This window comes from Pteropus medius, unplaced genomic scaffold, assembly GCF_902729225.1.
Source record: "Pteropus medius unplaced genomic scaffold, Ma_sr-lr_union100, whole genome shotgun sequence".
NCBI classification, from domain to species: Eukaryota; Metazoa; Chordata; class Mammalia; order Chiroptera; family Pteropodidae; genus Pteropus; species Pteropus medius.
The window spans coordinates 55,529,171-55,554,904 of NW_024344378.1; the positions used below are offsets into that span (position 1 = coordinate 55,529,171).

General features: G+C 34.1%; 1 protein-coding gene across 15 annotated transcripts in view; it reads left to right on the top strand.

Annotated features, from left to right (window-relative positions):
- CCSER2 (coiled-coil serine rich protein 2) overlaps nucleotides 1–25,054 on the top strand; it is a 169,624-nt gene extending 144,570 nt beyond the window's left edge. For 9 of the 15 annotated variants that reach the window (XM_039872272.1, XM_039872277.1, XM_039872274.1 and 6 more), the window contains one exon: nucleotides 20,181–25,054. In XM_039872272.1, the coding sequence (XP_039728206.1) occupies nucleotides 20,181–20,999 (819 nt within the window). In that variant the 3' untranslated portion in view covers nucleotides 21,000–25,054. Of the gene's footprint in view, nucleotides 1–8,056; nucleotides 8,142–17,414; nucleotides 17,527–19,452; nucleotides 19,553–20,180 lie in introns of all 15 variants that reach the window. The other 6 variants (XM_039872282.1, XM_039872285.1, XM_039872280.1 and 3 more) reach the window with 5 other exon arrangements.
- Nucleotides 25,055–25,734: the final 680 nt, after the last annotated feature.

Genomic DNA, 25,734 nt, shown 5'->3' on the forward strand with positions numbered 1-25,734 from the left:
GATAATTTGGGTCTTATCTGTCTTTCTTTATCAGTCTTAGTTGTTTCTCAATTTTTTTTGGTGTAAATCCTTCCAGTCTTTTTAATATATTTGATTTTACATACTTTTTTAGAAAATAAAGCTGGAGCACAGAGCACTTGCTGTTCTGTAACCTTTTTTTACTGTATTCTGGACATTTCCTCATGCTACTCAGCATCCTTCTGCTCTGTCACAGAACGGTTGCCACAATGCACAAGTGTTATTGAACCTTCTTCTAAGTGGTGTGCAGTGCATTCATTTCTCACTTTTTCCTGCTTTAAACCGTGCTGAGTCAAACAGCTTTGCAGATAAACTTTTGCCACACATTTGTGATTATTATAATACATTCTTAGAAAGCAAATAGTAGCTGAGCCAAAGGGATGTACATTTTTAAATTTTTTGGTACCATACCAACTGCCGTCCAGAAAGTTTGTACCAATTTGTGTGGCATATAAGAGTGTTCACACCCTTTCTACTGCCCAGTAATTTTTGACTCAACTAACTATGAAATATCATTTATTTTTAAAGTAAATGAAATTATAAATATCATCAATTTGCTTTTATCTTTGGACAAAAACCTTCCTTTGCTCTGTATTTGTAAACATCAGTATGTAGGGGCCCAGACCTTTTGGCATGTCTCTTGTACATACTTGCCTTCGGCCTAGAGAACTGTGCTGGATATTTTTTTTTCTTTTTTCTATTTAAAAAAAAAACATTTATTTTAATTAGTTTCATGTATACAGTACATTGGTTAGATATCTATATAGTTCATAAAACAATCTCCCCAATTGCTCCCCTCCCTCCCCTGACCCTCTACCTAGCAAATGTATTAATGCTAACTGCATTCCTATGCCGTGCTCCCTATCCCCATGACCATCCATTGGCTACCAGTTTGTACTTCTTTAACCCTTCACCCCATTCTCCTTGTCCCCCAAGCTCCCTCCACTCTTGTCCATCACCAAATTGTCCACTATATTTGTGAGTCTGTTTTTGGTTAGTTTGTTCTTTTTATTCCTTAGAGTCCACATGTAAGGGAAGTCATATTTTGTTCATCTTTCTCTGTCTGACTTAAATACCTTCTAGGTCTATCTAAGCAATATCTTTTTCCATCCTCTTCCTTTTAGTCTGTATGTGTCTGTTAATCTGAAGTGAGTCTCTTATAGACAGCATGTAAGGGTCTTGTTTTCCTATCCATTCATCCACTCTGTCTTTTAGCTGGAGCACTTAATTCTTTTCCATTTGAGATACTTATTAATAGGAATGTAGTAGTTACCATTCTTTATTCCTGTTTTTGATACATGTTTTTTCTCTTAAAGAAGTCCCTCCAACATTTCCTGTAATACTGGCTTGGTGTTGATAAATTCCTTTAGCTTCTTTTTGTCTGGGAAGCTCTTCATCTGTCCTTCAACTCTAAATGATAGCTTTGCTGTGTAAAGTATTCTTGGTTGTAGATCCTGGGTCTTCATCACATCAAATATTTTGTGCCAAGCCCTTCTGTCCTGCATAGTTTCTTTTGAGAAATCAGCTGCCAGTCTTATAGGTGTTCCCTTGTAGGTAACTATCTACTTTTCTCTTGCTGCTTTTAATATTCTTTCTTTGTATTTAACCTTTGGCATTTTAATTATGATGTTTTGGAGTGGGCCTTTTTGGATCCCTGGTTTTTGGGATTCTCTGAGCTTCCTGGGGTTTTATGTCCATTTCCTTCACCAGATTAGGGAAATTTTCCATCATTATTTCTTCAAACAGCTGTTCAACATCTTGATTTCCTTCAGGTACGCAGATCAGACAGATATTTGGACCCTTAATAGTGTCCCATATGCTCCTTAAATTCTTTTTATAGTCTTGACATCTTTTTCCTTACCATTCTGATTGAGTGTCCTTAGCTTTCCCGTCTTCTAGATAGGCCATTTGATCCTTTTCTTTATTCACTTTGTTTATTCCATTTAATATACTTCTTATCTCAGATAATGTGTTCTTCATTTCACACTGGTTAACCCCCTTTTATAATTTCCATTTTTATGTTTTTTATCTCTTTTTTGAATTTATCTACACTTCCCACAAGTTCATTGAATGTCTTTATAACCAGTGTTTTGAACTTTGCATCTGTTAGATTACTTGACTCCATTATATCTGGATCTCTGTTCTGTTCTCTCATATGGTTTCTGCTTCTTTGTCTTTCCATTTGGCTGCCTTTCCATGTCTGTTTCTTCGTATTAAAGCTCCCAAGTCTCCCGGTCTTATTAGTGTGGATTTATGAAGTACGTGTCCAGTGGCACAGTCCTGAGAGGGATTCAGCTGCAGGCCAAATTTAGCCCAAGCCTCTGCCTCTCTGGGGTCACCCGTTAAGATTCAGCAAGCAATCCACAGATGCTGTGCTTATAGTTGCCTCAAAAGGCCACACCAGAAACCGAGGCCAGCTGGCTCCAGTGTGAGTCTAGGAGCTGCTCAGCAAGGAGCACCTGACTCACTGAGGATATACCTGGATATTGCTTAGGTGGGGCCATAAGTTGGGTATGGCGGGGTTTCAGGGAATCCTCTGGGTGGAGCGACCTCTGTTATCCAGTTTGATGAGGTCTCGGCTATGGTGGCTCTGTGTCGAGGGCACTGTGAAGGGGGAGGGCACAACAGGGAACAGTGGATACTGCCAGCACTTCTGTACAGAGCGAATCTCCCTTAGGCTCTCACTCCAGCAGTGTCTCCCTGTCAGTTCCTGGTGCCCCCTGCATGCAGCCAAATCAGCACTGGTGCTCGGAGCAAGCAGGTCTGTCACCAAGAAAATCTGCTCGTGGACCTGGCCTCTTTAAGAGACATCTGCCACCGTTGCCACAGCCTTCATCTCACTCGAGACTGGGCAGCCCAGCGTCCTTGCTCCGTCCTACCTTCTACAGTTGCAGAGTTATTCTTGGACTTCTCCCTAGGGCTCGTTCATATAGATCCCAGGTGATTTTTCCTTGCTGCTGCTCGTTTCCTTCACAACTTTGATTTGGTTGCCAGAGGGATGCACAGAGCCTCTATCAATGTACGCCATTTTTATTTCCTGTTCTGTTTTTCAATTTTATTGACCTTTTCAAAGAATCAAATTTTGTTTCCTTAATTACCTTTATTTTTCTGTGTTCAATTTCAATAGTTTTCACTCTATTTATTTCTGCTTACTTTTGGTTGTTTATTTTCCAAGTTTCTTAAGGTGGAAATTTAGCTTAATGATTTGAGATTTTTTTTCTATCTTCTTTCTGTTGCTGATTTCTAATTTGATTCCATTGTGGTCAGAAAATACATTCTGTATTCAATTCTTTAAGTTTGTTGTGGTTTGTTTTATGACCTAGACCATGATCTGTTTTGGTAACTGTACTGTGGACTCTTGAAAAGAATCTGTATTTTGCTGTTCTTGGTTGGAGTATTTTATAAATATTGATGAGATTCTGATTGTTCATGCTGTCCTTGAGCTCTTCTTAATCATTGATGATTTTGTCTAATTTTCTTAGATGTTGAGAGAAGGGTATTGGAATCTCCAGCTGTAATTGTGGATTTGGCTGTTCTCCTTTTAGTTATGTCAGTTTTGCTTCATGTGTAGTTCTGTAGTTTGGTACATATACATTTAGGATTGCTATCTCTGCTTGGTATATTGACCCTTTTATTATTTTAAAAGGTCCCTTTTTATACCTGGTAATTTGCTCTGAATTCTTTACCTGATAGTGGCATGGCTACTCTTACTTTCTTTTGATTTATTTGCATCGTATACGTTTTCCCTGTTTAACTTAAAATATCTATCAAGTGAATTTCACGCACCATGCATATAATTGGATCTTGATTTTTTTAATCCACTCTGTCAATTGGTATCTAGACAGCCTTTATATTTAATGTAATTGTTGATATATTGGGGCTTAAGTCTACCACTCTATTTATTTTTGTTTCTTCTCTTCTTTGTTTCTATTTTTTTTTTCTTTTTTGCTGTCTGTATGTTACTTATATGTCTTTTAGAATTTCATTTTGATTTACATAGAGTATTTTGAGTGCATCTTTTTTTTATGGAAATGTTATGGTTGCTTTAGATATCATGTATTGGCAAATGTTCAGAAATAACAGAAGTAAAACCAGTGAATCACCAAAACAGTAATTAGTAAAAGTTTATTGTGAAAACACCAAAAAGACAGTTCCAAAATTGGGAATATTCAACCCAAAACATGGATTGAGACTCAAGGGTATATTGTTATAAAGCAGCTCAACCTTGGGAAACAGTTCAGGTTTTACTTATGATTTCCAAAGGCATAAATAAGAAATGAACCCATGTCAAGCTAGTCTTGCAAAATAAGCTAAATCTAAATTAAGCTTTGTTTATATCATTAAACTGGTTTTGTCTACTTAGAGAATTTTTAAGGCTAGTTCCATTTTTTTTATCTTACCAATATATATGAATTTATGTAGTCTATTAAGTATAGAAATCTTACTTCCCTTTAAGTCCTTTCTTTTTCTCCGTTTATAAATGTCTTAAATATTTCCTATACATATTTTAACATAGAGCCAGGTGAGGGTGGAATCTTAGGCTTCTCAGTTGGTCTTTTCTGATGTGAACGTGGCTGGGGATGCAGTTTTTCATATGGCGTTTAGCAAATTATTGTGTACAAATTTTGTGTATTACTCTGCTGCCTCTTTCCTGGTAACACCTTTGGCAGATTGCAGGTTTTACTTGAGACCTGTTTTGCTTTTATTTTTGTCTGCGCCTATTGGCAATTCTGGGTTCAGGCTTCACTGTCACCTAGTCCAGGATGTATTAGGCAAAAAGAAAACCCAGGAATTCTCTACTATGTTTTTCCTCAAATTTCAAGGTCCATAGCTGGTCTGTCTTCTTAGCTCCACCTTTTAGAGTCTTATGTTTGTTTTATATATAATATCCAGGATTTTTTGCTGTACTTTGCAGGAGAAAAAGAGAAAAGTGTATCTATTCCATCTTATACTGGTGCTGGCAGTCCCACTTTTATTAAATTTAACATTATTAAATTCATAGTATGTTGTTTCTACTCTGTGTAAGTCACTTAGCAAGAAGCTATAGTTGATATGAAGAAAAGTAAAGAGCCTATTATTCTAAGAGTGGTTATATTTAATACAGAAATAAGAAAATATTCAAATCAGCATAATGAACAGAGAAAGAAAAATTCCCTGAGACAAGTATCCACCAAGAGATGTGGATACTTATAAACAAGAGTGTTAATTTAGGTAGGATCAGTAAAAGCTTTTAGGAAATGGGTTTGAAGTTAGGAAAGTAGAAAGAGGCATTTTAAGTGGCAGAAATAAAATGAATAACATTCTTTGCCTTTATAGGGATAAACTCAAAACTATTTAATCAGCTTAATCAATGGGTGCCCCCTTGGCAGCAGCAGGCAAAGCTCTAACGTATTTATTTCACAAGGTTGTCTTTCTCTGTTTCTCATGATCAGGCCTATCTCGGAGATCATGATTTATTGGTCTTGGGGGAGTGAAGATGGGTATCATTGTTTTTTTTAAGATTCTTAGGTGCTTACAATATGTATCCAGGCCTAGATAAACACAGTAACTTAATTCAGTTTAAATCAGTAAACAGTTATTCAGAGTTGGCTGTGTGCTGGGGACTCGTAGGCAGAGAAGGTGGGACATTTAACATCTTTTAAAACTCCTGCCAGGTTCTAGGTATTATGACAGAACTTTTACTTAAATTATTTCAAAGACCTAACAATTTATTAGGAAGGGCAATTTAATACAAAATTGATTTTTTTAAACGCCATATAAATAGTTATAAAATTAAAGGATAACAGATGAGTGGGAATAAGGGCAGATATGCAATAAACTGAATTATAAGAACTAAAATTAAGAAGTTTCTTAGAGACAAACCATTCTGTTTTAATCCAGTCAGGCAACTATAACAGAATAACATAGACTGGGTGGTTTATAAACAATAAAATTTATTTTTCACAGTTCTGGAGGCTGGGAAGTCGAAGATTAAGATGCCAGCAGATTCAGGGTCTGGTGAGGGCCAACTTCCTGGTTCATAGACCAGCAGGCTTCTCACAGGAAGCTCTCTGAGATTTCTAAGAGCACTAAATTCCATTCATGAGCACTCCACGCTTATGACCTTGTCTCTTCTTTAAAGGCTCCACCTTTAAACCATCACACAGGGAAATAGGTTTCAACATATGAAATTTTAGAGGGACGTAGATATTCAGCCTGTAGCACATTCCAACCCTGCATCTTACAGATGAAGAAACTGAGGCTCACAGAAGATCAGTGGCTTTCTCAAAGCTACAAGGCTTATGGAAGATCCAAGGAAAAACAGTTCCCCTGACTCCCAGTGAGTACTATTTCCACAGATCTCCAGAGAGAACTTATTTCTTTGAGAAGGAATCTCTGACTGCTGGTTTACCTTACAAAATCCCTATCTGAAAGTTTCTTTACTCAGTGCAATGAGTAGAAATTTGGCCCTGGTAAAACTAATAGGGAAGGAAGTTTATAGTCCTTCTTGGTTGAGGATTTATTTTGTGTAAAGCTTTTGAACCAAAACGTTTCTGAAATAGCAAATGGAGTTTGCTATGGAGAGTACCTGAATCATCACCCATTAAATTTTTCCAAGCTATTTTCTGAAGCATCTATGGCTAAATTAGTGGAGAAAGTGTAGTAATTTCAAAAGATAGGATCTTTATTTACTAGGATATTCTAAAGGTCATTAATTCTATTTAGTTTCTCATAACTGTTTTCCCTTCATCAACATAGAAAATGGATTTTTTGTTTTTGTTTTATAGTGAGCAATGTAGGATTACTCTTGAAGTATCTGATTATACTGAACTGAGCCAAGAAATGTTGTTGATACAGAGGTGGCAGGCAGTTTATTTGGATGTTCGTGAAATCTGTAAACACCAACAAACTACATTAGTAATATTCTAATACATCATTTCTCTGTCAGGTTAACTGGTCTGAAAAATTATGCATACTTTTGTAGAATAAACTGGGTATGATGATTTACAGGCTCATTTTCTTTGGTGATAGTGAGTGTTTCAAGTTATATTTGTGGGTATGTTTCAGTCACTGTGAAGAGGCTAAGAATAGAGAGACGTGATACCCAATCTGGTTATATTTGTGTGAAACTGAACAAATACTTTCTTGAAGACCCAGTTTTATCTGGAAAGTGAAGACATTGAAGTAAATGACATACCAGATATATTTTAATTCTGATAATCTGTAATTAAAATAAAACTGGGAGTGGGGAATGGGTAGGTAGACGGGGTAAAGGAGATCAAATATGTGGTGACAGAAAGAAATCTAACTATGGGAGGTGAACATACAGTGTGTGTGTATGTGTGTGTATACACTTACTGTAAAATGTACAGCTGAAACTTATAATAAAAATATATAAATAAATGGATTTTAAAAAATAATAATAAAATAAAATAAGTAAAACTAAGAAGCCACTAGTTACTCAAATTAAAAAGCATGCATGTGTAACTTGTGGCCTATATGTCACATTCTTGTTATAGTACTCATTCTCAACAATATCCTAAATATTTTTAATGCTGTGTTGGTTCTCCTGTCTTCAGCTAATGTTTTTTATGTTACTATTCTGAAAACCTGTGATTTAAAAAGAAATGGAAATTTTGTATGGTAATTTTTTATTGCCTGATTTATAATTGATGCAGTGTCTGTGTGTTTAATACCTGAAATCTCTCTTCCCTTTTATATGCTTTTATTTTTTGCAAAAGACTGGAATCTGCTACTTTAAAAAAGAGATTTGTAATGACAAATATATACCAGAAAGAATACTTTGTTTCTTATGTATTAACTACAAATATTACAGGATAAATTTTTTTTTCTTAAAATATATGAAAAATAAATGACGTTCAGAATTATGTTGTATTTTTTTAGTAATTTGAGCTGCCTATATTTTAAAAAATGAAATCTGTCTTCTCATTAACACTATTGTTATATTATTATTTTTTTTTAAAGTGTGACTTTGGTTTCTCTATTTTTCGGTTCCCTTTTTTATTATACCTCCCTACCCCCATCTCTCTCTACACAGGGTGGGTATTCTGCTCCCTCCTTCTCTCCTTGGCAGGGCTCCTTCCAGGGGATCCCACGGACTGTCCCGCCGCACCGCAGACAGAGTGAGTCTGTGCCTCTCACTCCTATCCTGCTCTGGCTTCCCCTTCCTGGTATTTCTCTGCTGCATGATCTGTCTCTCCTCAGCACCTCCTCCCCTTTGAGAGTGATCTGTAGGCATGTGCTAAAGGAGCACTCCCTGGGCTCTCCTCTCAATTAACACTTCCTTTGACTGCATGTAAATAGACTTTCACTTAGAGCCTTAAGAAAACTCTCTGAACTTAATTTCATTCTAAAGCTGTTAAACCTATTACCAGTGACCTTTGATCTACTGACATGCATCTGTCTTTAATGCATTTTCTTTTCCCATGACTTGAGATATGTGAATAAAGATCTAGTTATGTTAAAGATACACGTACTATCAGCAGTGGTATAATGGACAGATGCATACTGTTTATGGAACCATTGCACATTTCTTTAAATATTTCCTAATTAAAAGGCTTTGATTACATTTCATTATCTTCTAGAAGAAAAATCTTTTAAATCATGTTTCAAAGGTGTTTTTTAACAACTAATATGTCCTAGTAATTTATCAGCTGCTATACAAGTACAGAAGAATGGCTTTTGAATATGCATGGTTTACTAACATTTCTAATGATTTAGTAATCGTTTGACTTTCAAAAAACTTTGATTACATTAAATTTGCTTTCAGAAACATTATTATTTTATATTATGTACTTAAGTACATATGGTAAGTTGGTTATATTTTATCTTTTTTGAAAAGTCACCCAAAAAAGCTACTTTGAGAAAAAGATGTAAATATTGTCAGAGTCACTTTCATGCCTTCTCCATGATTTGTGATTCATATCTCTTGTTTTCACAAATTATCCTTAATTATGTGAAGTATCAAAGGTCCAAAGTGAGAAATTTTAAGCAGTTAAAATTAAGAAATGTGATTTATTCAAATAAAAATTTATATTTTGAGTTAATCAAAATTATTAGATACGAATGTAAATTTGAGACAGGGTTTGAAATTTATGTTTTGCCTATTATGCCTCTCCCTTTTGTACTATTTGTTTTAAAGAAAAATAGAACAGAGAGTTTATATAGGCTTTTTTATCAAGTTATTTAGTAGCAAATTAATTTGTTTAGTGGAAGCAGTGAGAAATTTCTTCTCTTCCATTTCCTTTTCTAGCCCCTACAACCTCTGTATACCCTCCTTTTTTTACTTCTCTCGTCTTCAATAGGTTGATTTCTTTTCTCCTCTATTTAAAGATTCCTAGTGTATAAGATATCACACTAAGTTGCTAGTGAACTAATCTGAATTTCAAGTGTGGTTATAATAAATGATAATGTATTTTAGTCTTGTACCCAGTAAACAGCATGGTTTGACAGACACACCTACTTTGAATTTACTGAAACCCACTTTTAGCCCTTGTTCTTTACTTCCAGCATTTTTCTCCCCCATTCTCCTTCCCCTCAGCTAGCTGTAATGTGGGATTGAAGTTTAAGGTTAACTATTCTGTATTGCAAATAGTTTTAGATTTATTTTTAAAACAGGTTTCTCAGAAACATTCATTCCATTCGTTTCTTATTTGTATAGCTTTAGAATTTTCTTGTCCCTCCATTGAGTCGTTGGCTCTCCATTTTCAGATACTTCTTCCTTCTTCTTGGATTCAGAGCTGTGTTTTTCATTTCCAACTATAGAACAGCACTGCCTTGCAACACGACTATCAAGATCTGTCTTTCTAGCTTTTCTAGATCAAACCTCCTTTCTCAACATCTCCAAGTTAGTAAAGAAAGTTTTGAATGTGTTAGCCACCTTGAAGATAAATACATTGGAGTCTTCCCGGCTATGTTCTCATGGCTTATGCAGCTAAGAAAACTGGCCCTGTTTGTGGAAGGTGATGACTAGAAGACTTTTTCATAGCTTTTTAACAGCTCTTTGAGTTTGAAAGGTTCCTTTAGAAGAGAAATTTGTTCTAAACTACTACATTATTTTGCATTTACCGAGAATAGCTGAAGAAGTTTACCAATAAAATCATCATCATTATTATTATTTAGTGATATAGAGAAAGAGTAGGGTATGGAATTACAAGAGTAAATCCAGCAGTTTTGAAAACTAAACATAGTCAGTGAAATAATATTTGTCTCCATGTTTAGTTAGTATGTGATTCCTGGTGCTGATTTTTGGAGAGTTTAAGTCTGTAAGTGATGGTAGTTGTTTGAGAGAGTTCTCCTATAATATAATATGTTTCATTAATATTTTCTTTCTGATGCCTTCTTAAACATCAACTTTTTTCCCTAAATGTAGAAGACGAGTAGGCTTGGCCATTAGTCTTCAGTAAGGCAATTTGTTATTGGCTTTTTATTATTATTATTATTCTATTAAAAAGATAGCCTGTTCTAAATATGTAGAGAATGAAATAATTAATGTTTACATGGAATATTTAGCTCTGGTCACCCCAGAAGCTGCATTGGCCAAGGATGCTCTTACTGAATTTAAGAATAACCCTAGAAAAATAGACGTAAATGGAAAATCCTAGTCCTTAAGTATTTTTTTTCTTTCTCAGGACATTTTGACTTAAATTTCTTTTCTTGAGTGTATCACTCATCAAAACTTGAGGATGCTTGTCTTCCGATTTCAAATTAAAATTTTCTCTGGGTTAGCAGAAAATATCTACATGTGGACATAACAAGGATCTTTCTGTCATGAGTAGGCACTTCAGCTTTAGTCCAAACTAACTTAACTGGAATTGGTTTAGTCTTTCTAAATTCTAATTGTGTAAAATTAGAAATGATAACTTTTCTCATAGTAGAAAAATTTAATAAAAATAATTGCTTTTTCAAGTGAAAAGCCTTAATGGTAATCTCAAATAACATTTCTTGCTAGAACATATGCTTCTACGAATACTTGACTTTTCAAAAGATATATTTTGAAATATACTGATTTATTTTGCTAAAATGACTTTAAACTTTTGCTCTTTAACACCTTGATTGAAAGAATTTAGAACTCTTATCAACCTTTACCTTCCTGTGCAATAACTTACATGGGAAGAAGAAAATTGTTTTGAAACACCAAAAATAATAGCCATATATCTTAAGAGCCCAGCAATTTTTTGATGTAGTGTTGCCTGATGTCTAAGTTTATATTATGCTAACTAATTGTATTCACTAGAATTACAGTAAGAATGATGATTATATTATCTTATATCCTCCTCTTAAAACTTTCAGATGATGTGTCACAAATTTTTTTGATAAGTAATACTTTTAAATTCATTTTACATTACAACGGAGTATGTATTTACTGAATGAAATGTTTACAGCTATCCTTGCAGCAAAAATATTTACAACTATGTTTACAGCCCAACACATTTATGTATATATTTAAAATTCAGATAAAATATTCATAAAACAGTACTTTCTCTTAGGATGTATAATACTCTCATATTTGCTTCTCAACTTTTTTTTCACATTATATCATTATGTGAATATTTTTCATATAGTAAATATTTCTTGAAAATATCATTTTAATGGCTTCACAATATTACATTTTGTGGATATTTTCTAATTTATTTAATCTTGCTGTTGTTGGACATTGATATTGTTTCAATTTCTGCCTATTAAATAGAGATATTATTGCAGTTCAGGTCATTCTTGTACATAGCTTAGTGTCAACTTCTCTCTTTACTTAAGTAGATTCCTAGAAGGATGTTACTTAATTAAAGGGTGTGCACTTTCTAGAGACACTTGATGTGTATTGTTGAACTGTCAAACATGCTCATAAGGTATCCATTAAAGTGGCTCAATCTGGCTCCACCAAGTGACTGTAATTAATTTTATATATAAGGAGCACATTCGCTTCAGTGTTTTAATGAGAAATTAGCTCTGGGAGTGACTTTTCATAAAAGTAAAATAATTTTCAGCGAGATGGAATCTAGGATAACTCAGTAAAAACTGAACAAAATTTTACAGTAAGCCATCTTTTTTGAAGTGTGGTTAATATAGAATATGGTACTGTGTCCATTTTTACAGCTAATTCAAGTACCGTTTGGTCAAATGACTAGAAATGCACATAAAAATCATGATCCAGTAAGCTATCCTATAAACCTAGACATGGGTTAGTTTCTCTCTCAACACCTTACAATTATGAGAAACACTCCAGTTACTGTCTTCTGTATAAGCCTTTTATAAAAACCTGCTCTGCAGATAGTGGGATTCTTTGGTCAGCTGTATTTGTTGCTATACCTAGTGCCTGCAGTATCCTACTCTGCATAAATACACCATGTATATTGTCATACCAGTGGAAATGTCTAGTATGCTATTAGTTTTGTTTTCTGAACTACTCTATATCTCAGAGGTGGGTTCTGTGTCTTAGAGATATATAGACCCAAGAAAATTAAGCATCTCATACTGATTATGCCTATGTAGTAAATGCTTACTTAAGCCACAGTCACCCACTGTGATAGTTAGTAAAAGCAGTTAATGATCACTTTAGAAGAGCCATCGAACTCCTTATTTCAGACTTCGTTTATTTATAATTTATATTTATCAGGTATCTTTTCTAAGTTCTCTGAGATCAAGAGGCACCATTCTGAGATATAGAGAAATAAGAGCATTCCTGGTTCCCAAGAAACATTAGAAGCTGTGATTGGGTTCATGTGAATTATAGAGCAGAATTTGTTTAATCTACAGTAAGTAGTTCCCCCTCATCTTCAGGAATACTTTCCAAGACCCCCAGTGGATGCCTGAAACCACGGATAGCACCAAACCCTATGTATACTGTTTTTCTTCCTTTCAGCTTAAGGAGGAAGCACTTTATGGCTTCTCTTTGGCATATCCGCATTGCCAGCATCACGACTCTTGTGCTTTGGGGCCATTATTAAGTAAATTAAGGGTTACTTGAACACAAGCACTATGGTACCATGACAGTCGATCTGATAACCAATACTAAGTGACTACCTAGCAGGTAGCATATAAAGCATTGATATGCTGGACAAAGAGATAATTCATGTCCTGAGTAGTATGGAGCAAGATGGCACAAGATTTCAACATGCTACTTACAACAGCACACAATTTAAAACTTATGAATTATTTATTTCTGGAATTTTTCATTTCATATTTTCAGACCATGGTTGATTGCAGGTAACTGAGACCACAGGTAACTGAAACTATGGAAAGCGAAACTGCGGATAAGGCAGGGGGACCACTGTTGTTATGCTAGGGCTCCAGTTATGTCTTCCATGTCTACAATGATGTGTGGAGGCTCACTTAAAATGTAGAACATAATATTTAAGAGGTACATGAAGATCAGATTATACTTCTATTGCTCTTTAATGCAGCAACAGTCATAAACATAAACTGACAAATATTGAGTTGTATTGAAAATGTGGAAGACTGAAATTATTAAAAATAATTTCTACTTCCTTCTTAAGGGATTGCATTTAGCTAAACGTTGTTATATCTTTGGAGTATGAATATTAAATTGTGCCAAAATTTTTCTGCAATTAATTTGGTAAAATTCTTCAAGTGATTCCTTTTAAGTGGGAGAAGTTTTACAGATACAGTTCTATGGATATGAATATTTGTATTAATTTGCAAGAAAGTATAACACTTCATCAAGAAAGTATAAATCTATTAAAATATGTTTTCATAAATAATGATGCCTAGAAAAACACAACAAAAGCCAAGCAGATACTGTTGGCTGCTACCCAGTCATGGCAATTCCTTGGTGTTGTGTGTAGTCTCTGACACCATTGTCCTGTCTTTTTCTTGTCTCTGCTCTCCCATTATGCCATTGGCAAGGAGTTGAGAAGTTAGTCCATTACTTCTCTGACAAAGCGTGGTACAGTACAATTTCACATTTTTTCCTACCACCTTCCTCAGTCACTTTTTTGTTTTTGTTTTTGTTTTTTGTTTTAGTTTGCATGATGCATGTCAGAGCCTGCATGAAATTACAGGCATGTTACAGATGGTGCGTGCCATTACCACCTTTCTTTTAACCTTTAAAATGTATTTAATAATAACACCAAGAAAACAATTTTAGGTAATTCCTGTTTCTGTTGTGCAGTAGCATTATTATACTTGAGAATATTTACTGCTTTCTACCTTACACACTTTGACATATTTTACTCCCTTAGAACTTGATGTTTCTAGCAGCCATTGTATTGTTGGTGATTCTAGAACAAGAATGTTTACAGAAACTGGTAGAAGTATTTTTTCTTATGGTAATGCTAGAAATCTTTGAAGTGGTATGCAATGGTGAAGGTGAAGTTTTTCTTAGTGATGAATGCTAATTTGCCTTTTCTTATGTTCAGTGTATTTCTTCAAGTAGGTCACTTGGAACCATTTTTTCCCCACATAGTGGTTCGAGTTTGGTGTCTGAGAGTTATGCTGTGTAGGATAGATAGATCAGCTAAGAAGGAAATAGGGCATTATCCTGGAAAGATGGTACCTGTATGTTGGTACTGGATATGCTATTGAGTTTTTAAAATAATCATCTAGCTATATTGCATATTCTGAAAGTCTACGAACTCCTTAGAATTACCCAAATAGCACAGAATAATAAAGTGTTTAGCACTGCATTTAAAATTCTCTGTTGGTTCAAATTTTGGCTTTGCCATTTGCTAAAGTGTGTGAATTTGGACATGTTACTTAAGTTCATTTAACCTCAACTTACTCATTTACTAAAAGAAGACATTACCTTTCGCCTAGGGTCTTGTGATAGTTAGAGATCATACATGCAAACTTAGAGTTTGGCTGTCTGCCTTTGGAAAGAAGGGAAACCCTCTTCTCTCAGAGCCCAGAGTATAACATTTCTCAAGTATTCGTAGTGTATCAGGCATACTAAGCACTTTGTATGCATGTTATTATTATTTATAATAATTTGATTAGGTATAGATACTGCTATTATCCTCATTTTATAAATTATGAAATTTCATTTCATAGTAGTAAGATAATTTACCCGGTATCTCACCAATAATAAGTGATAGACCTAGGACTCAAACCCAAATCAATCCGACTCCACTTTGAGAGAATTGTACAGCTAACTCCTTCATATGGCTATATGAAGTTGTACTAGCTCCTTCATATAGCCATATGTAAATTTTTAATAAACTTTGCATGGTCTAGCTCTGGTTTATCTCTAGAAGAACACTTAAGGAGGCTTCTGTGTCACATCAGATATGCCTGCTATGGATTTAAAACATTTAGATGTGACTGACATTATTGAAATATGTACTTGGAGCCTAGAAACCTCTTATTCTGTAGTAACTAATATATTATTATACTGCTATGGAACTTGCCTTTCTTTTTTTAAGACCTAGTTACAAAAAGACCATAATTTAAATTCATCATTTTTATAATTTTTAATAATCATAGCTAGTATGTATTGAGCAATTTTGATATGCTAGGAGATCTTCTACTAAGTATTTACATGTATAATGTAAAATATATTTAATTATTAGAATCAGAAATGGAAAATAGCTCAATGCTTGTTAAAACAGTTTTCACAGCTCATTTTATCCAGAAATGTCTACTCTCCAAGTAAAAAGAATATGTGGCTTTGTTGATAGGCCATTATGAGAGATGCTCTATCTTTCTAAACATGAATCATTAAGCTAATCCCAAACTTATTTAGAGAAAGAATTTTTTTCTATTATAAGATTTTTTTCATTAGTGTTTTTTTATACTTGTTTTTATTTGACTATTAGTACTGCATCATTGACCTAATAGTAAAGTATCATTTTGATAATTTATTACCAACGAAGCAATTTTGGAATATACCACTCACTAATATTCATTTATTTATCTAGCAACATATATATATATATATATATATATATATATTGCAGACATGTTACAGATAGTGCCATTTCCATCTTTCTTTTAACCTTTAAAATGTATTTAATAATAATACCAAGAAAAAAATATATAAAATTGCTACTACGTACCAAATACTGGACATACCATCTTCAACAGTGAAAAATGAATAAAGCGTGGTACACGCCTGTAAGGAGCCGTAGTCACTGTTATCTTTGTAAGCAGCCTAAAGTAATCACTGAAGATGCCTATGAATTGCTGGCACTCTTTACCTTGACACTTGTAACTATTGCATCTGAGAATTCTCAGAATAGTGTGCTGAAGTATATATATCTAACTAAAGTAAGACTTGAAGTTACTTATTCCAGTTAGAAGTACTTGACTCCTTATGTCTGGGGATGGGTCCACATTTTAAAGCTTTAGTAACAAATCCTTCTACAAGTTGCAAGGATGGAATAGTACTAAAGTTCTACTTATTTGTGACTATTAGTGTTTCCTGAAGCCCCCTCAGTAGTGGGGGCATGGATTCCTTTTGCCCTGAGTCTTATGGGCAGCCGAGGCTATGAAATAAATGGGCAACTTCCCCAGAGGCCTTTAATTAATTAATTAATTAATTTTGATACACAGCAGTTCCTCATCTTGCATCTCCAAAGCCAGAAACATGGAACTCATCTTAAATTCCTCCCAAACAACCTTTGTGTGTCCCAACTTCAAAATTTCTTTCAATTATTTCTAGTTTTTCTTTTAGTTATCCTAATTGTAGACCCCCATGATTTATCGCCTGGGCTGTTAGCAGTAGCATATTACCTGGCTATTCAGTTTACAATGTCATCCCCTCCCCTTACATTCGTCACTGATTCCACTAGAGTGACATTCTAAAATACACATCAGATCCTAATGATTCTGCTGCTTAAAATTCATCAGCGTCTCTCATTATCTGCAGCATAAGTCAGATCTGTTTAGTCTGACGTGAGTTCCTTTATAGGCTGGCCATTGCCTACGCTTTTCACCAGCACTGTGCTCTCCAAATTCAGTCTAACAAATTGAAGTTACTAGAACATACCGTGTTCTTTTTTTTTTGCCTCTGTGCTCTGTACTGGTCCCCTAAATTGAGTGTTTTACCTTTTTGTCTTGACAAACTCCTACTCATCTTCAGATGTTTGTGATTCTCGGATGCCCTCTGCAACCTCTATCTAATTTGGCATATGTTTTCTTTTTATTCCCCTCTGTTGTTTATGCTTGAGACATGGTCTCATCATTTGTTTATCTATCTCTCACTAGACCTCTCAATCACAGGAATACCATATTATCTTATACCTAGTGCAGTGCGTGATACGTCATAGACATTTGTAAAAATGTGTAAATGGTCTTTGATATTCCTTCCTATTCTTATCCATGAGAACATGGGTTCTTTCTTTTTATATGTAGAATGTATTCTAACGATGTCTGAGGGCATAGAAGCAGTAGTGAATGTGGGCAAGATGAATTGTTAACATTTTGCCTTTATATTAATACAGTTGAGTGTTTAGAGTTTGGGGAAATTGTACTTCAGGCAACAAGCTATCAAAACACATCTCTGCTTTGCTTGCTGGATGTTAAGAGGCAGCTTGTTGTTCAACTTGCTAGCAGGTAATTAATGACAATCCAGTCCTTAGTGGGTAACCAATTCTACCCAATCTTTCACCTCTCAGGAGCAAGTTGATTCCTTGGTTCTTGCTCTAGTCATTTCTTTGTTCTTCTAAAGACTTTTTTCTTTACAGTAGTAGAATTTCCAAACTAGTTTTCAAATAAATAATAAAACAATACATTAACTTTAACATAGGGAAAATATATCATACCACTAAAATAAACCTTTAGTAAAAATATAAAAGACATTATTCATCATTAAGAAAGCACTGATTTATTTGATGTAATTATGTGGTAGTTTAGACTTTTTAATTTTTAATAGGATTGTTCAATCTAACTCCTCAGTTAGACTCAAAATTTTATTTTTAAAAACTTGATTATTTTCTAGTTCTTTTATATTTGATGTAGAAATTCATTGCATTAATACAAGCAGCACATCTTCCTATCTACTGTGTTTCTATTTTAGTTCTCTGATAAGCAGTGGTCAGTTGAGTAATATAAGTAATCAGAACAATGCAAATGGATAGTTTATATACAGTTCACAGTGTCCCTTTTCGGAGGTTTGGTTACTTTAATCAGTTTATTACTTTGTCTTAATTAGAAAATTATAACTTAAGATTTGAGCTGATAGCACATATTTATACCTTTTTTTCTTACCGGCAATAAACATTTTAATAAAGTAATTTTTTAAATTGTCACTGATATTTTCAAAGGTCTTAAGTTGCTGTAAATCTTTAACATGAGACTACAATATCTTACTGTTTTTGAAGGTGAAAAGGGAAAACAAATACCCATTTAATCAGCCATTTGATGCCCTACCTTTCTTTCTCCTTGGTTGCTTTTTTTTCCTTTGGTAGATTTTGGTTTGCTTAATAGAGTCCTGCTCTATATTTTTACTAATTTTTCTAAAGTGTATGAGCACTGTGGCATGGTCATTCTTTTCCTAGGGGAGACCAAGGAGAGTCTTTTGAATTAATTATATAGTGTTTTTAGTACTTTCATTTTTGAAGGACAGTTCACCCATTTCTATGGTGATTTATTGTGAAAATGCCCACCGACTTTAAAGTCTAGGACATTTAACTTGAAGTAAAAACTGAGATGGCTTATTTATTTTAAACATTCTAAAATAAGAGTTTAATGTAGTATACTCTCTGGATTAATTGTGAGTAGTCATTGTCTTTATTATTTTTTAAATAGCAAGTCAGCCCTATACCATCATGGCCAACCATTACCCCACGAGTCAGTGAATTTTGTTTTCAGTCTCTGGTAATCCTGCCCTAATCTAATCCCTGATCGCTGACCCTGGTAGCTGTCGCTCAGTGCTGGTCAAGGAGATGAAGTGGCAGATGATACCGTATAAATAGATTCACTCCCTTCTTTTGGAGAAATTAGATACTGTGTAAATTTGTTTATGGATTAACATAGTTTTTAAAAAGTTATTTTATTAGTAAAAAGTGATCCTTTAAAGTACATATTCCAAAACCCTTGGCCAAACTTATTGACATTTTCAGCCCATGTTATTAATTGAAGGTGGTAAACATTGTGTGTGTGTGTGTGTGTGTACATTTATAGCAACCACCCCTTTATCAGGATATAACCAATAGGCTATACCCTATATAAACTCTTTGGGCCATTGAAAGATAACTTTAAGATTCGTATTTCTTTACTGAATGCACAAAAATAATGGAACGTGCGTTTCCTCTGATTTCTATGGAATATAACTACACAATGAGCTCCCGAAAAGTGTGTGCAAGGCACGTTGGTCTTAAGAACTTTGCTATATATTGTAGGCTTTTGAGCTTTAGTTCAAGTTACAGGCAATTTCAAATTTGTTTTGCTGTCAGCCATCATTCAAAAGGCCGATCATTTTTAATTTTATTAAATGGATGTTCACTCTTGAGCAAGATAAATCTGTTTTCTATATATCAGCCATAACAGATCCTTAGTTGATCCCTCATACGGCAGTGAGACAGAACAAATAAGCTGTGAAGACATTTTTTTCTGAAACTGTTCAACAAGAATGTTAAAGGTAGGCTAGCATTAGCTAAATGTATGGACCTATTTTTGTTTAATTAGAATTTTACATGAACTGAGAATATAATCTTTAAGTCACATTTATCTGCTGGTAATTTTAATTCTTGATAGAGGTAATTTGACACTTTCAAATTAATACTTCCGATAGTCAAGTGTGATTAAGTGATACATAACTTTATTTAAAAAAAAAAAAACCTTAAAAATTGGTAATAGTCTGAAGATCACAGTAACTATCTGAATGCTTAATGGAGATTAAACCAAAGTGCTATAGAAACTATTCTGTCAAGCTCTCATATGTAAAATTTTAAATACATTAGTAAATCAGTTAAAGAAGGTATCTTTTTTTGACAATAAATCAGTATTTTAAGATTTTTCTTTTCTCCTATTTGATTTTAGATCTTGTTGCTGTTACTGCCTGTATCATTTTTGTTTGCATTATCACTCTTGTATGTGTCTCATGAATTCACTTGAATATTGCAATTTATTTTTTAATTTAAAAGAACCCCACATATTTCTCATATTAAAAAATAATAAGCACCAATACAGCCTAATTAGAACTTATGTTAATTTTGGGTGACATTTCTAAAATAAATTGTTTCTAATATTGTTTTTAATTTTAATAGCCTCAAGTACTACAGCCTTCCAGCAGCCTTCCCAGACCAACAGACCACGCCCAGGGAAAACTAATAAAACCCCAACCTATCGAGGCCCACAGTGAATACACAATCCAGGGCATACGTCAGGGTGTTGCACATTTGGATGAAAGCATTACACATGGATTGCAACAAGAACACAGCTGTGGTCCAGAAGACCAGCCTTTTTTGTCAAGCCCACAATTTACTAAGGATGTGGCTAAGAGTACACCTTCAGAAGAAAACTTGAACATGACCATGGATTCTCAAGAGCCTTATCATTTGGCAAATAATCAGATTAATGACATGCAGTTTGTTATACCCACTTCTCTTCAAACACTTACCCAGTCAAGTACAGTAGACCAGGCTAAGAGAGTTGGAAGAAATCAGTCTTCACCGGAGGACTACATGTCTCAGCCCAAATCTTTGCAGCCTTTTAAGCCATCCATCTTGAATTCTTTGGTACCTCCAGTTTCTGAATCATCTCCAAGTAGAAGTCCCACTTGTAAGAACTCACCAATAATTACACCATGTAATTCAGCAAAACTTCAACTAACATCTAGTCAAACAAATCTCGCAAATAATCCAAATCCAAAAGCATCTAAGCTCCGCCCCCCTTCAGGCTCTTTCAAACAAAAACAAATAAGCACCCCCAAACTAGAGCCTCAAAACTTTCCGGCCAAGACAAGCATCCCAAGGCCACTAACAAAAAGAAAAGAAATCATGCAGAATCCAAATGGTAATTTGAATTCTGGGGATTGTTTGGCCTCTAATCGATATTCTCGTCTTCCTAAACCAAAGATACATTAAGTGCATAGCCATCACCTGCCAATTTGCTTTTTAAAAAAAACATCTGTTCTCTAATAGCTTTTCCTGCAGTTTGCTGCCATGATGGAGGTTCCATTGAAAGCTTGCAAATCTTAAAAATTAAAATGTGGAAGCTTCTACTAGTTTGGGCTCTTCCATTTTATATCCTGGTTGAAGTACATAGTATTTGAGTATATTTGTCTCAGGTAAATGCAGAAGTTTGCTTACCCATCTCAGGCCTACAGAAGGCTATAATCATGTTATCTATCCTCTGCACAGCAGAAAATTCATAATATTACACTTAGCAGGCAAGAAATGTGCTTTGCTGATTTAATCCTTTTAAGGTCTATTAATTGTGGTTCTCAGAGCCTCACCCTTTTTCACTTGCCCCTCCTGTAAATATGGTTATTATTTTAACTAAAGATTTGGTGGTAATGGAAGACAGTAGTCTGTAAGTCTATAAGCAGAGTTCTGGCCAGTGATTTATATATATAAAAGGTCTATGCAATAGCTCTGTGATGAATAAAGATCAGGCTTTTAATAGGAAGTCTGTGTAAGTTTTATTTTTCCTTGCTAGATTCAGCAAGCTATTCTCAATATTTATTTACCAAATTCCCCAGGCTAAAATGTTTCATATTATATATAAACCAATTATATGTTACTTTAACATCTTGTTTTACACACACACACACACACACACCCACACACCCACACACCATTGTGTTTGTTTTTGCTACTGGATAACTTTTGGAAAGCTTGAGATACATCTTGCAACCTGTTCCTAAAGATGTATTCATTTATAACGGATGTTGGTGCTAGAGTTTTGCTGGCAATTCAGCTTTGAACCCTGTAGGCTTATGGAACTCTGATAGCTGTTTTAAAGTTCCACAGCATATATTTTAAATTAAGTCTTTACTGTAATATGTATATTTATTGACTTTCTGCTAATATCTGTGGACTGGAATAATGGACTTGAAATGTTTGCATAAAACTTTGATGAGATATAAATATTCCATACATAAGGATTTAAAACTATTTTCTGTAGCAAAACAAGTTAAAATATTTTGAGAATAATTATAAAGATTATCTTGAGAAAGCTAGAATTCATAATAATTTTGTTTTGCTTACTTTTCCATATTTCCCTTTTATGTTGGTATATGTTTGAATGACAATGTCTTGAAAAGTAGATTTGGGAAGAAAAATAGAATTAGAAAGAGGAAATTGTGTTTTATTAAAAGATATTAGAAGATATTTCAGTGGCAGCATGCTTATTTAATGTGCTAGGAAGGTAGCTGCGGAACCACCAAGGGACCAGATGTACTGACCTAATCATGCTGTGGACTGCTCTTCGGGGGTGGTTCAGTAAATTTGCCCTCTTGTTCACACAAATCATGTCATCTTTAGGTTGTTCACCTGTTGTTGCCTGTATTAGAATTAGTGTCTTAAATAGATAGCCTTTTACAATGTAAATTTTTGTTGTGATCAGCTGACCAAAAATGTATCAAAAGGGATTATGGCCAAAAAGTCACTCAGATTTCTAGGGATTCCTTTTAAAAATATATATTGGTAAACTTGCCCCTTTTTAGAGAAATAACAGCAAGTACGTTAGTGGAAATTTTGAAAGAGGCATTTACTACCAATTTGATGGAGCCTTCCCTTACCATTTGAATAAACTTGCCATTCACTGGTTACAAACCATTCTTGGTTTTGATAACAGGTGAGCATCACCAATCTAGTATCGTACTCTCATTCGACAGCACTTCTGTATTTTATGTGTATGTATATATATATATATATATATATATATAATACTGATGAATTGGGCTTTTGGTTGATTTATAAGTTGATTATAGACTCTTCAGGCACATCATGAGAAGGCAGGGTTCTTTGGAAAAGATAGTAATATGGGAAAAAATAGAATGCAGCAGGAAAAGAGGAATACCAAATATGAAATTGGTTGACTCCATAAAAGAAGCCATAGGCATGAGTCTACAGGAGATGAGCAGGGCTGTTGAGGACAGGACATTGTGGACCTCACTCATTTAAGGTCACCAGGAGTCAGAGTGGACTCAACAGCATGTTACTCACACACACAGACTCTTGTGAAATGTTATTTACAAGTAGGTCTTTATCTTTAAGGGAAAAGTTTTAAATTTTTACTTTATTTTTAGCTCCCTAGTCTGAGGGAAATGTCTTTGTCTATTATATAAAAATGATAACTTCTGCAATTTGTTTATTCTAATCTTGTCCTGTTCAATTTTTTCTCCCTGATGAATTGCAGAAATAGGAGCCTATAAGTTCAACCTCTCTGTACCTTTGTTGAGCCTTAATCTTGGCAGAAATTTCATCAATATAATTATGAAGCATAATGTATTTAAGAGAAAAAAATCTAGGATGCTTGCACAAAACAACAAAGTACTTGGCCTGCAATTTTCTTGGAAAGCTGCAAGAATATTATGCTAGGCTTCTCCTTAGTAAATGTTAAATCAGAAATGAGGCGAGGATGTAGCTCACCTAAATAATCAGAGACCACTCCTCAGATTTGGCTTAATCCTTGTTTACTGCTTCTGTAGGTCAGCTCTGCCAAATCCCCTTCCACAGGAACTCGGATCACTTTTTTCCTTAGTTCTTGTGATTTCAGTGAAGATGGTGACAGTGTTGAATTCCAAGTCCTGAGGAAGAAGTTTCTTGGGGGTTGGTTAAGTTTCACATTTGTGAAAGAAAATTACTAAGAGTATGTAGAATTATACATTGGCTGTTAATGGGATACATATCGATTTCTTCAAAGTTGGCCTAAGGAATTTTATCAGTACAGATGCAGATGATTTTAAGGCATTAAAGAATTACATAGCTATATCATTTAGAATGTTTCTAAAGACTGAGACCCTCTAGCATTTTTCTTTTGGAGTCTCGTTTTAATTTGTGCAATATTTTCAGGCATATAGACTGTATTCATTGTATTTATTAGATATTAGGGAACTTACTAAGTATTTTACCAAGTAAAAATCTGAATATGAAAGAATATACCAGATTTGCACTTTAAATGAGCTTAATTGCTTGGAGTTGTGCCTGAAATATCAAAACGCCTCCTATTGGGCGTGGCTTTTTAAAAAATAATTTCTCTATAATTGTCGCTGTTTGAAGTACAGCCTTTCACAGAATTATATCCTTAGCATATCACTTTTCCCATTAAAGCACTGTTTTTTTTTAAATGTTTTATTGTCCCCTTAAGTATTTTACTCAAGAGAGTAACATACTCAAAGAGAACATGATCCTCTAGCTGTCATTTCTAAATATTCCTGTAGCATAGATGGTGTTAACAGACACAAAGGTACACTTTATTTGTCAGCAGAGTTGTTATGACGGTTTCTTGGTCTCTAGGGTTATTGAAGATGTAATTTGGAATCACCGAATTAGGTGATTAGGCTTGCAATGAAGATCAGTAAGACTGCAGCACAGTTTCAGTTCACTTTCAATCTTATGCATTAGTTTTTGTGTTTATAAATTAGTTGAGATGGTTGGTTATGTTTGCATGCTTATGCACACACTCGAAAATTAATTATAGCTGTAATACAAATACATAATGTTTCTCCTTGGGGATGATGGCCTTGCTATTTTTCTTAATTCTGATTCTTGAATTATATTTTCTGGGTTTCTTCCATACCTTCAATTTTTCTGCTGCAGTAATTTGAAAGAATACATTTAGATAAATGATTATGATGGGCACCAGTCTACAACAGTGCTACTAATTAAAGATACATCATATGTTTTAACCTTGTTGGTGAAAAACTATCCACTTTCTCATTGGTAAAGCATTGCCATAACAAAGTAATACTGACTCTAAGAATATAAAGTCTCTAAATCATTACTAACTAAAAACAAAAACACCACAATCTTTAATATCTGCAGTATTGTTTTCCTATTGATGAAAAAAAAAGTTCAGAGTAAATACTGTATATTTAGAATTTGCTTGTAAAATGAATTATAAAACCTATGTAAAGTCTCTTTCCTGAAAATGTTGGCATAATAAATAAAAATAAAGTTCATAATTATAATCATTTTCTTGTCCTTGTCAACATTGACTTCCACAGTATACTTTTTCTTGGACATTTTTTCACGAAGATCTAAAATACTGTTCATTTCATTGATTTTTTTTTTTTTGTGCAAACTTTATCATTTTACATACTCTCTTCTACACATTGGTCATACCTAAGTCTTGATTGAGTAGAAGTTGAACAACAGTTTGTTGTGTTTTCACAGACTAAGTTATCTAATACTTCAGTTTAGATTTTAATAAAATATATGCTTTATCTTAGAAAAATATTGGGAATGGATAAATGTTACTTAAAAAGTATTAGCGCCTTGAATTAGAATGCTGCATAAAAGGGGGCAACATTGTAATTTTATTTTATTGTTTTTAAACATCACATGTACAAAACATGAAGCAAGAAGTGTTTAATGAACTTTTATGTAGGTTCAGGAACAAAAGGAATAGAGAATTTAGAATTTTTCAATTTAACTATATGATAATATGTAATAAGATGTGAAAAGTTGCACTGATATGTTATTAATCCAAGATGGTTACATAAATGCTGGAAAAAGGAAATTTTCATTAGTAATAAATTTGATAATGACATTTACCACTGTTTAAGGTACCTCTATCAGTTTTAAGGCCCTCAAGTTATTAGCAAGTATTTTCTTAAACAAACTCGAAATTTGTCCTTTTTAGGCTGTCATC